This window comes from Pelobates fuscus, chromosome 2 (genome assembly GCF_036172605.1).
Source record: "Pelobates fuscus isolate aPelFus1 chromosome 2, aPelFus1.pri, whole genome shotgun sequence".
NCBI lineage: Eukaryota > Metazoa > Chordata > Amphibia > Anura > Pelobatidae > Pelobates > Pelobates fuscus.
Window position 1 is genome coordinate 338,087,148 of NC_086318.1, and position 13,396 is coordinate 338,100,543.

Consider the following 13,396-nt stretch of genomic DNA (forward strand, 5'->3'; position numbering starts at 1 on the left):
GCCTCTTAGTGATTACAATGTGTTCCATGCATTATGACAGCTCTGTGAAAGAGAAGGATGGACGATGAAACTTGATGGACTTTAATATTTTTATTATTCTATTACACAACCCACAGCTCCTCTTTCTGTTCCCATATTTTAATTGTCCTTGATGAATCATTCAGACTCTAATTATGTAGCAAGCTTTTTTCCATCCTCAGATGACAATCTAAAGAAATTGAAATTATCTTTTTTTTTTCATTTAAGCCAAATATGCAGTTGCACTCAATGCCTCCAGCTTCAGAGCTTTTGATTCCATCCCCAGAATATTATATATAATATATATATATATATATATAATTCCTTATATTTCTACAGTATTTATAATATAGAAGTTACTAGGGATGTGCGTGGGCAAAATATTTGGCACTTCAGAAATTCAGGACTTCGGCAATTTGGCACTTCGGTTCGGTCCGGCACTTCCAAAATTCGGGACTTCAGCAATTCAGACATTGTAAGCATCCCTCTCTTGCCACCACAACCACTTACAAATCTGTAGGGCTCCTTACCCCTACCCCTAACACTAACCCTACCCCTAACAATATCCCTAAAAAGAAAATGACCATGGGCCACCCAATGTGTCTCATTTCCCCCCCCCCCCACCAGCACTTCCAACGGTCTCATTCCCTTTCCCCCAGCCCCTCCGAGAGTCTCATCCCCCCCTTCCATGTGTCTAATTTACCCCCCCAGTCTCCCCTCCATGTGTTTCATTTCCGACTCTGCACCAGCCCTGACGGTATACAGGCCCCCCATGGCCGCAGGGGTCATGACCCCTGCAACGGTGGTACTTATGCCACTTGATGTGATACTTGCTTTCTGTGTACAGTAAAGCTGTGCCTCAGACCTCGCAGCAGTAGTATCATTTAAAACATTTTTCAGCTTCCAGGTTTCTAAATTTGAATGCGCATTAGATTAGATGGTGCATTCAGAGGTGTAACTAGAAGCCATGGGGCCCCTGGTGCACAAATTGCCCTGGGCCCCTCCTTCCCCCATATGTCTACCCCCCGCAACTCCCCCATATGTCTACCCTCCCACTCCCATACGTTCCCCCCACACATGCAGACAAACAGATACACATACATACAAACACACACAGAGACACATACATACAGAGACACAGACAGACATGCACAGACATACAAACACACAGGCACATGCATACAGAGAAACAGACAGACATACAAAGACATACAAACACACAGACAGACATACACACACACACATACACACACATACACACACATACATACAGACACACAGACCGACATATGCACACATATACATACAGGCAGACAGACATACACATACATACAGAGAAACATTCATACAGACATACGCATACATACATACATACAGAAAAACATTCATACAGAAAAACATTCATACAGACACACATTCATACAGACACACATACATAGATACAAATACACACATATACACACACACATACACACACAGACATACATACAGATATATAGACAAACACATACATATAGTCACACAGACAGATACACACACATACATACAGACAGACATACACACACACACACACACACACATACAGATACACACACATACAGAGAAATATTCATACAGACACACATACACAAACACACACACATATACAGACACATACAAACAGACACACATACAAAATGTTTTAGTCATCCTCCTGTTTCCTACCTTTAAGTGCAGGAGGGTAACTTTCCCTGGGGTCCAGTGGCTGATCCTGATGGGAGTCAGAGTTCCCACCCTGACTCCCTCTTCTCTTTCCTCCTCCCGCGTGGATCCCTGTGGTTGCTGGAAAGAGTGACTAGGGCTGTCACTTCCTCCCAGCATCTGACATCATCACAGGGTGCCCGGTCGTGCTGTTAAAGCGCCACAGCGCTAACCTGGCACCTTGGAAATTAATAGCCATCGGGTGGCCCTAACAGCATTGGCCACCAGATGGGCCCCTTCAATGCGGCCCCAGCGGTTATAGCGCACAGGCGAGGGCAGCATTACATAGCCGGCGGGCACCGAGGTATGTGTGTTTTTGTGATACAAAAATACAAATTTAGACCACCCAGGTGCAGTGTGTGAAAAATAAGAAAGGATAATTACTTCCTTTTTGGTCAGGTAAAGCAAAATGATTCCTCTCAATCCTCAAAATACATGGAAACAAAATAGAATATACCTAGACCTATAAAAATAAAAGAAAGAATGCGCTCATAGGGGATTAACGTAAAGTCACAGGTAACCCCTTATATATATGTCACACTCACAAAATTTAAGTGATTTTCAGGCTCATCAGTTAGGTAGATTTTCACGAATTCCTCAAAGTTAGAGTGGTGAATTTTGCATGTAAAAGATAGAAAATAGCATAGTATAGCACTGTTGTATAATAAAAAATCAGCTTTTAATGGTTGCACTTGCAATATAAAAGTTGTAAAAAGGCCCATCAATACAATTCTGTTCCTCCCATCGGTATGGAGTCAAACGTCCTTGTGGAAATGTCAGGCAGGAAAAACAGATAAAAAAATAACAAATAAAAATACAAATCAAGTGTTTTTTACGCGTTTCGTCTGAATTCTCAGACTTCCTCAGGGGTTACCTGTGAATTTACGTTAATCCCCTATGAGCGCATTCTTTCTTTTATTTTTATAGGTCTAGGTATATTCTATTTTGTTTCCATGTGTGTTTTTGTATAGTTTATATAATTTTGTTGACATGCTTTTTGTTGTTTGTTTCTAACAAAATTCTCTATTTTTTACAGCTGATTTTTAGGATGGAGAGGTCTGCGTTTGACTGTCAGTATTGTAATGAGTCCCTTTATGGAAGAAAATACACAGAAAAAGATGACAGTCCCTACTGTATCAAGTGCTTTGATGAGCTTTTTGCTAATATCTGTGAAGGCTGTAAAAAGCCAATTGAATGTGATTCTAAGGTAGGTGTTGGTTGCCTCAGTCACAAATATTTACATTTTTAATTAAGACAATAGATAGCCTAAGGTAAATCAAAAGGGCTACGCTGGCTATGATTTTTTATTCCTTTTCCTCTTTTGTGACAATACCACGTTTAATAATGTATTAGTGAGAAATATTTCCGTTTGAGATTGATCTTGTGTATAAATGTCAATGCTGGTTATTGAATAGGACAGTATAATGAGCAAGGAAACGTTGTTAGTCTACAGGAAGCTCATAATGTAATATTTCCTCCTGTTGGACGTATACAGTTCCATTTTAGAACTTCGGCCTACAAATGAAGACATCCCAGTCTCTTTCAAGATACCGACTGACTTGTTGATGACCAACTCTCTTTAATATTAATGGAAAATGTGTGTTATTGATAAATGGATAACTGGATCATATCAACAAACTGCGAAGTTTGGTTAAAGCCACACCAATACTTAATTAGTTGAATTACACTGAGTAATCATCTAATCACACTGAGTGATCTCATCATCTGTGAGTACTGAATCCACAAATCAACAGCAATATGAAGATTTACATGGAAAACACATATCTGTCAACATTCCCTGCTCACCTTCAGGGACCAAAAAGAGCAGGGATAAGAGCAGGGATAAGAGCAGGGGTCTGCCTGTCCATCCATGTTAATGTTGAATAATTTTAACATCACATGGCAGCTAGATACGCACAGCTCCCTTGATATTGTAGGCTGTTTGAATTATTTATTTTTTCCCATCTTCTCCCAGGTTTTGAAGAGATTTTGGATATACATGAAAATTTGGAACTCGGTTGTAAATCAATAATTGATATAATATTCTATAATATTGTTTTATGATAGTATTTATTAAACGGTTACTCCTACTAAAAAGTGTTGATAGGGAAATAAAATAAAATAAATAATAAACATTCGTGAGATCTCACATAGAGGCCACGTTTTCACTGTAGCACTATTTTACTCCCGTGGCATCAATTCTCCTCACTTGAGGGATATTAACATCCCACAAATATATTATTTTACACGAATCAACAAAGTGAACCCATGATTCACCTCACAGAAGCTCAATAAGTGGCATTAATGTCGTTTGTCCATCTTTCAAATATGGCATTCACAAAATATAGTAACACGATATATATATTTTTATTTTTTATTTTTTTATTTCAGTAGTTTGCATTTTTATACCTTATGATTTATTTATATGGTTGGGTGCTCTCCTATGTTCCCCTATAGATGAGCCAACACAAATTGAATATACGTATATATATTTCATTAATAAACATTTGTCTTTTGTGTGACAATTTGCAAAGTACAGGAATAAAGCATTTTCATGTATCTTCTGGAACTCAGAACATTATTAATTTAGTTCATAAACTGAAGCTGGTTATTAATTTAAATTTTCAACAGAGTACCCCCGCTGTGTTTTGCAGAACGCCAGTTGCACAAAATGTGAAAGCAGTGAAAACATTTATATATTTCCATTTGCTCTATCTTTTAGGACTTTTCTTATAAAGACAGCCATTGGCATGAAGCCTGTTTCAAGTGTGACAAATGCACCCATTCTCTCGTGGAGAAACCCTTCGCTGCTAAGGATGACCTCTTATTTTGTATTGATTGCTATTCTACCGAGTATTCATCTAAGTGTTTCAGCTGCAAAGCGACCATAATGCCAGGTACTATTTCATTACAACACTTTATTATTAGTTTCTTCAACCTGCACAGAAGTTGAAATGATTTTATATATGGAGAAGCAATCGTGTGTGTAACTTTTGTGAGCAACTAATATTCATTAATTCCCTGTTTTTTTCCCTGGTCTTATAATTGCACTGTTTAAATATTGCCTCTTATTTTTAATGTATAATACATTTTGGAATTTTACAATATATCTGCACACTTGTCAGTAGTGATTAGCGCCCTCACTAGGGGGGGTTTTGCACCCTCCCCTTTTATTCTTATTTCTAATATTCATTAATGACTTGACATTGCTTTTAGCAGTGAGATGATATAGAGGTAGCATGGTAAAGTGCATAATACTGTGGGATAATGAAATAAAGTTAATTTTTCATGCATTGCTGGCTACTTTGCCGTCTCTAATTCACATCAGGCAGAGTGGACTGTAATAGCGAAAATAATTAATTGCTGGTCAGAGAATAGATGGAAGGAAACTGGAAACTTAGAAATTGTAAATATTTTAGGAAATAAAGACATAGAAGATAACCATTAGAAAAAAAAACACACATAGAAAAGATTTACTCAGAAAGATGAGCTATGTGTTATGGTAGAAGAATACTGACATATCAAAAACAGTAGGCAGGTGAATATATCACCGTGGCAATTTTTGGCAGAAGGGAGTGGAAACACTACCATTATATTTAAAAGAAGAAAAACTACCACAACAAGAGGACATAGTCTTAAATCAGAGGGGCAAAGGTTTAAAAATATTATCAGGAAGTATTACTTTACTGAGAGGGTAGTGGATGCATGGAATAGCCTTCCAGCTGAAGTGGTAGAGGTTAACACAGTGAGGGAGTTTAAGCACGCGTGGGATAGGCATGAGGCTATCCTAACTATAAGAAAAGGCCAGTGACTAATTAAAGTGTTTAGAAAATTAGGCAGACTAGATGGCCCGAATGGTTCTTATCTGCCATCATATTCTATGTTTCTATGTTTCTATGGCAGTTGAAGACTGAGAAGATTGGGAAAATCACTACGTCAACTGTTGGCAGAAAGCATGGGAGGGGTGGCAACTTGTCACCTCAGTGGCCCATAGTGTTATTTTACCAATGCACCCATTAACATCAGTGATAGGTACAAATACACAAACAAAACAGGTGTGTTGATAGACATACAAGGTAATTGAATAGAAAGAAATAAAGTGCTATGCATTTGGGGTTTTAGATGTAAAAAGTGGACAATGGGGAGAAATTGCTCTGAACCCTTGACTCTTAGACTTCGCTAATCAACAAGGGAGATCTCTGCAAGCAGACAAGCAATCGGTAAAAAGGGTTCTAAAGGATTTTCCAGGAATGCTATTATTGCAATTAATCCTAACATCCTATCACTGGAATAAGTTTCTTTTCCGTATCCAATCAGCTACCTCTCTCAATGTTTTTTTTAAAAACACCGTTTCAGTCAAGCCTTCCTCAAAACATCATAGTCTAGTCCCTTACTGGTAACCACATGCCCCTACTATTCCATGTTTCAAAACAGTGTAACCTTCATCCTCGATTTCACCTTCCCTCCTCCAGATACAGTTACGCCTGTTCAGATTCAACCTTGGCACTTGACCCAGCTAGGCATGCAGAGTCTGCAGATACATTACATTTCAGGAATTAAGAATCCATTTGCTATGTAGGTTAAAATAGCCACGTTTAATTTTTGTTCCCCCAATTTTTTTTATTTTAGTCCAGATTTTCCAATTCTATAGTCAACTCTCTATTTAATAATTAATCACCATCTACAAGTTTCCTGAAGAATTGTCATCTACTTCACCTCAAAACCTGGCTTGGCAGAGCATAGTCATGTATTTATCCAATCCAATGAACAGTTTACTAAGTTAGAGTTTCCACTTATATTGTTGTCCTGGGAAGTCCTTAAAGGGAAACTTTCTCCAAAACTGTACATTTATATAATGCATATACGGTAATTACTTGTTGCAAAATAAAATGCATCTCCTGAAATATGCAAAAACATGTCCTAAGCCTTAAAAACTCATCTTTCATTAGTCGTAGAACTGGTCTCTTAAGCTAAAGGAGAACTACCCCCTTTTTGCCTAGCATGTATCTCCTTGTTAGTGCTGACCATAGACGATCAAATGTTTCTCATAGAGTAAGACTGAGAACAAATATATGCTTCTCATGAACACGGGTGGCTTTATTGAGATTTAAGGGTTGGTATAAAAATGCTCTACCTAATTGCCTAAAATAAATAAATAAATAAATAAATAAATAAATTATAATATTCACAATAATGTTCTGTTATACAGGGTTCCACAACTGCAGACTTTTCTTCAGTTTTCTTGACAAGACCTAAAGTAAATGTGTGCTGATTGTAAGATGTGTTCTAAATAGATCTTTTCAGGAAATGGAAGGGAGGCTGTGTGATTGACAGCCAAGGGATGGGTGGTGTGGAGTGCAGGAATAAAGTAATTCACAGAACTGAGCAGTGAGACTGCAGAGGCATGATCTTCACACCTTAAACACCTAATTAAGCTGTAGTGGTTTTGGTGCAAAACTACATTATTCTTTGGGTTTATTCACAAGACATCAAATGGTAGTGAAGTGAAAGCCAAATTACAAAATTAAAGCAAAAATAGCAACACCCTCCCTATAACTGTCCTTTGCCTAAATTGTGACATTAGATTTTTCAATTCACAACAGTTCGATGTTAAGTGGATAAAATATATCTTTCCTTTGTGACTGGTTTTATACAAATATTCTTCCATTTTTCTAGGGTCTCGTAAAATGGAATATAAAGGCAGTAACTGGCATGAAACCTGCTTTGTTTGCCAAACTTGTCAACAGCCTATAGGACCCAAGCATTTTATTCCCAAACAGTCCAGTATCTATTGTGTATCATGCTACGAGAAGCAGTATGCCAGCCAGTGCAAGTCCTGTAAAAAGGTAAAGCAACAGGGCACATTTAAAATATGCAGTGTAATGCCGTATTCTAGTGATTTCTTACTACGGGACTAGCTAGACCTAGCTGTGTGTAGATTTCTCTTTGACCAGATGAGACATTTTGTATAAGCTGGTTAGAGCAATATTAATGTCATTGCCTTAGAAACCCAGGTTTAAATCCCAGTCTGACCACATTACATGTTCTTGGGCAAGACACCTAATGATAACTGCCTATCTCAAATTCTCATAGATTTAAGATATATATATATATATATATATATATATATATATATATATATATTGTGATAAAGTGAAGGCAGATAGGTCATTTAACCCCAGGGGGAGTATGTGTAGTATGTGTTGTAGGCAACACAAACCAACGTTTAGTTATGGGCCCCTGGGGTGGAGCATTTGGAGAGAAGGGTGGGCCAATGCTCCACTCCACAGTTTATACACAACTGGGGGAAATAAGGTCCAGGCCAGAGTTTTTTGGAACTGTCTCTAACCCACTGCTCAGCTGCAGTTAATGAGCTGTAGCAGTGGGAATAAACCCCTCGCTGCTAGGCAGGTAAAGGGGGAATTGCTGGCTTCCTCCCTGGAAGCAGGTAGGAGAGAGGCTGTTCTCTCCAGAGAGAAAGTCAAGGAGACTAGGCACTGGGAGTGCAGAAAGGGAAGCAGTCAAGGCTGGCTTGGAGCACTGGGAGAGCTGAGAGCTGACAGAGACACTAGGTTGGTGAAACCAATAATTTCTGTTATAGTTTAACCCCTGAGAGATAGGGAGTCTGATGTGAGTTAGTGCTCAGACGAGCTAGGCTTTTTGTTTATAGGGATTTGTGTTACATTATTGCATTTATGTTTTCATTTGCTGCTGCCTCATGTGTAAACTTACAAATAAAGTGCCTGGAATTAAGTTGCATTAAAAGACTGTGCATGTTTTTGCCCAAGAGGACCGTGCTACCTGCTGACACGGATCACAATATTTACATATATGAGGCCAGAATAGTTTAACTGAAAGCATGGCTAACTTAGACAATGTGTTCTGTTTGGCTATTTTGATTTAACATTTTAGATTCCCTTTGAATACACACTTTAGTGTATAACTGTGTTAGCGTGGAATTTGATGTGCAATAACCTTCTCTCCTAAAGTAATATTTTTGTTAAAATTAGGCAATCACGTCAGGAGGAATTTCCTTCCAAGATCAGCCATGGCACAGTGACTGTTTTATGTGCACTGGTTGTAAAAGGAAACTGGCAGGAGAGAAGTTCACCTCCCAGGAGGATATGCCATACTGCATGGACTGCTTTGGCAATCTCTATGCCAAGAAATGCACAGCTTGTGCCAAGCCTATCACAGGTGAGTCAAGTGCATCATAATATGTTTTATTCATAGTTAGGATCTAATAAAGAACATTTTGCTTATTTAAGAATAGTGGAATTCTTCCGTAAGACTCTTATAACGAAGGAATCTCCCTTTTGGAAGTAAATAAAAAGACTTCAAAAGTTAGAAAGGTCACCAATACACTCAACCAATATGTGACATTAAGTACTGTTATTAAGTGGGAGAATTATGTTGGTAGGTCCTTTTCTTGTCAAGCTTGGTTGAATTTCTTTGAACTGATTAGAAAATCGATACAATGCATAAACATACAACTTTTCTTAAAGGCACACTATAGTCATCAGAACAACTACAGCTTATTGCATTTGTTCTGGTGAGTAGAATCATTCCCTTCAGGGTTTTTGCTGTAAACACTGTCTTTAAAAAAATAAATAAAAAAAAATGCAGTGTTTACATTACAGCCTAGGGATAACTCCACTGGCCACTTATCAGATGGCTGCTAGAGGTGCTTTCTGTGGCAGTACTGCCATTCAGTGTCTCCACCCTCTGCATCCAGACACTAAACTTTCCTCATAGAGATGCATTGATTAAATAAATCTCTATGAGGAGATGCTGATTGTCCAGGGATACATTTGACTTGTGCTAGCTCTGCCCCGATCTGCCTCTTTGACAGTCTCAGCCAATCCTATGGGGAGGTATTGTGATTGGCTCAGACCACCACTTCTGATGATGTCACCAGACAGTGGGCAAGTTAGAGGCAGACAGGCGCATTGCCAGCAGCTACAGACTTAAATACTAGTAAGATTTTACTATATTTAGGGAGGCAAGGGGGGCTAGATGGTGGTTTTAACACTATAGGGTCAAGAATACATATTTGTGTTCCTGACCCTATAGTGTTCCTTTACGCTTATTCGTTGGTTCCCATCAAATTTTGTCAATTCCAAACAAATTCCTACAGTTTATGCTGGAGATGCAACAAAAAACCTACCTGGCTCATTAAAGCACATTTGGTAGAACTGCCTTAATTTAGACAGTCTTAAACTGGCGTCTCCAAACATTTTGAAGAACTAAAACTAAATATTACCTTAACACCTGAAATATTCTTATTTCATTTGGACTTGCCAATAATGTCTAAATCATCTTTGGATCTTACAATCCATGTTGAATGGCTGTTAAATTGAGTATCTCTAGGAATTGGAGAAAAAAGCAAGTACCCCCTGTTTAAAGGAGATCAAAGCCCAAATCAATCACTGAAGAATAATGGAAAAAGCTGTTTACTTTAGAGATAGCAATATTGCTATCTACAAAAAGATATGGGCTATTCGGTCTGATTACTACAAACAATAAGGTTGGTTCTTCCGGGTCAGCTAGTACCCTGGCATTGACGCCCCTTTTTGTTGTATAACAATGAATGTCACTCCTAAATTGGTACCTTGGTCTTATACTTTCCCTTCAGAAGCTTAGCTGGATGTATGCGCACTCTCTGTTCTCTTTAGATGTCTCCACGTTCTACTTGATTTATGTGTACGTGTGGCGGATGTACTTTTTGGATACAATATGTCTAACGTATATGCTGTTTTTTTAGGTATTGTTGTGTAAATGTCATGTCATGTAAATGTATGTTTAGGTTAACTTTAGAATAACACATTCTTTTGTACTGTATTAACATATTATTGCTGTGAATCACATTTAAAGACAAAGTGCAGCAAGGGTCTGAAAAGGATAGATGGGTAGACATAAAGAATAAATTTGTCTTACGTGTTTAAAATCGCAAATATATATATATATATATATATATATATATATATATATATATAAAAATTATATTATTATGGCACCCCAGAAAGCAATAACAATGTGGGCCCATTCTAACATTTTTATTGTATGCAATCTTATAAAGATGTGCACATACTTATAATGAACACCTTGCAATAATAGGAAAATGTTTCATAAAGACTCTCCTGTCCTCTACTTACACACGCTATTGAAGAGAGATGATAAATTAGCTGTTTATGAAGGGTGGATCTTTTCCATTTTAAATGTATTTATTCTTTACTTTGGTCACTGGGTTGAAAAGAGTATAAATTTATAATAAAATGCAGCCGGGGAAATATAATACTAGAGTCTATACACCAAACCAGGGAGCATCTATTGAGGATTTCAGATCAGATGCATCTGATCTTCCATTTAAAAAAACAAAACTGGCAAAATAGTTACTAAATAATAAAAAGAATAAAAGAAACAAGCATTAGGTATGAAATGCCCCCACTGCACCAGTAGACTACCTTCTCATCCCACGCACCATGTGTAGCATGGGAGTGATATAATGCAAAAGTGTGGGAAGTAAATTTATCAGGAACAACCTATGCTGTTATAATCCTATTAAAGTATAGGTGGTCCCCTATGCCTTGGTCCATTAATATGATGAGGCTCACCAATAAATATGCCGCAATGATTGCCAGTTCCAAATAGTACCCTTAAATACCATGCCTATCCATCCTGCGAATAAGTATGAAAACATTTTGGTTATTTAGCTCTGTCAGAACCAAATAAAATCCCTACCGCCCCTGCGTCCCTAAATATATATTCTATAACATCTCTTTTGCATTTAAAAAAAATAAGAGCGGAATTCAGCATTGTCTAATGATGTCCTCACCTAATGCCCCTTGAAATATAGGTCTCTGACCCTCCTTTGTTTATATGAGCAGCAACTACTAAATGCCTTAGAATATAAATATTATGCTCATACACCTGGAGTAGGTCTCTGGCCCTCCTCTGTTGATATGGGCATCAACTAAGAAGTGCCTTGGAATATAAACATTATGCTCATACACAACAGGGAGCATGTGTTTTTTTTTATCTCTCTGGAGATCAACGGCAACGAGGCAGGGTTAGGAGAACATGTTGGTGAAAAACATGTATAATGAATCAGCACAAAAATGAATGGCTAAGTTTTTCAGAATACACATATTGTCTGTAGTATAGTATTCATGCTTTTTATAAGGATAAAAGTCCTTCAACAAAGACTCATTATTACCCAATACTCCAGTTTTTGCTTCATCATTAAAACACTGTTTACAACTGTATTTTCTCTTTTGTTCAGCTCAAGGAGGTGCCAAATACATCTCATTTGAAGATCGCCAGTGGCATAGTGATTGCTTCATCTGTGCAAAGTGCACCACGTCACTTGTTGGTCAACGGTTCCTTACACAACATGGAAATATTTTCTGCCCTGGGTGTTATCAAGACATACAGATTTAAAACCAGCATAACTACCGAGATATGCACTGTCAACTTTCTAAAACCACCATTTTTGCAGTTTTTTTTTTTTTGAAGAGCTATTGTATGAAAGGGATATATCCTCTCCCGTCAACACACCAAGAGCTATAAGAGTTTTATATATACTTTTGGTTTCTTATTTTCTGTAAGATATTTTTCACCTTTCTGTGTTAGTAGAAAGGGGTAATGGATACATTTACACATGTCCTGTATATTTCTTATACTTTTACAAATGACAAAGCAATGACATAGGTTATGATTACGTTATTTAAAACTTATATTAAACAAATACAAGAAACAAGCACAATCTGTGTTAGAGAGAGGATGGCCATGTTAATGCTTATCAGAAATATGGACTTGGCTAACCAATCATTCACAATAAAATCAAATACAAGTAAAACACATGTGGATAATTTTATGTGCAGACCCCAAGCTGCAATATACTGGCAGTCCTGCTATAAAATGTGTGGAACGGTAGCTTGTAATTAGTCTTATAGTTCCATAGTTATATTTCTTAGCTGAAATTTCAGTATAAGGGTTGGTGATGCTCGCACATCGGATGCAAAATATTAGCCAAGTTGCAGTGACATGAGAGCAATTCTGGCAAGCCCTATAGTGATGAACCCAGGAGTTAGCAGGACAATTGCCAAGTAAGAAATAAGGTTCAGGAATAAGAAGGAGTGATGAAAGGACAAGATGGGAGTAAGTGGTAAATGGAAAGACAAAGTGCAGCAAGGGTCTGAAAAGGATAGATGGGTAGACATAGTGCATAAGAGGATAAGGAAAGGTAAAGAACAAGAACATAAGCGGGGAAGAAAAAGGACATTGTAGAACAGGAAGTAGTCAATTGTCAAGGGACTATTTACTATACAGTTTTGCGAATAAGAAATAAAATATGTGCATATTATATATGCAAGATATATATATATCTTATACATAATTCTTGACAAAATAAACCAATGCAAAATTAGAAAAATGTCTAAAGCATGTTGGTTTTGTAAATTAATTCAAATGTGACTAGGTCTTCATAAGTCCCCTCTTTTTACTCAATATAATGCATAATATGGGGTAGACTTCAGCCTGGAGTGTCCTTGTAATATATATCTTTATTAGTAGGCATCTGCTTAGCATCATGTAAGAACATTCCCCCTACTTTGCCGGTCCACAGGTCACATGGCGC

The 13,396-nt window shown here is 37.6% G+C and overlaps 1 protein-coding gene across 2 annotated transcripts in view; it reads left to right on the top strand.

Moving 5' to 3' along the window:
* The window catches only part of FHL5 (four and a half LIM domains 5), a 172,522-nt gene extending 160,159 nt beyond the window's left edge, over nucleotides 1-12,363 (top strand). For both annotated transcript variants that reach the window (XM_063443584.1, XM_063443583.1), the window contains exons 2-6: nucleotides 2,795-2,965; nucleotides 4,481-4,655; nucleotides 7,435-7,604; nucleotides 8,769-8,955; nucleotides 12,041-12,363. In XM_063443584.1, the coding sequence (XP_063299654.1) occupies nucleotides 2,807-2,965; nucleotides 4,481-4,655; nucleotides 7,435-7,604; nucleotides 8,769-8,955; nucleotides 12,041-12,198 (849 nt within the window). In that variant the 5' untranslated portion in view covers nucleotides 2,795-2,806 and the 3' untranslated portion in view covers nucleotides 12,199-12,363. The remainder of the gene's footprint in view (nucleotides 1-2,794; nucleotides 2,966-4,480; nucleotides 4,656-7,434; nucleotides 7,605-8,768; nucleotides 8,956-12,040) is intronic.
* Nucleotides 12,364-13,396: the final 1,033 nt, after the last annotated feature.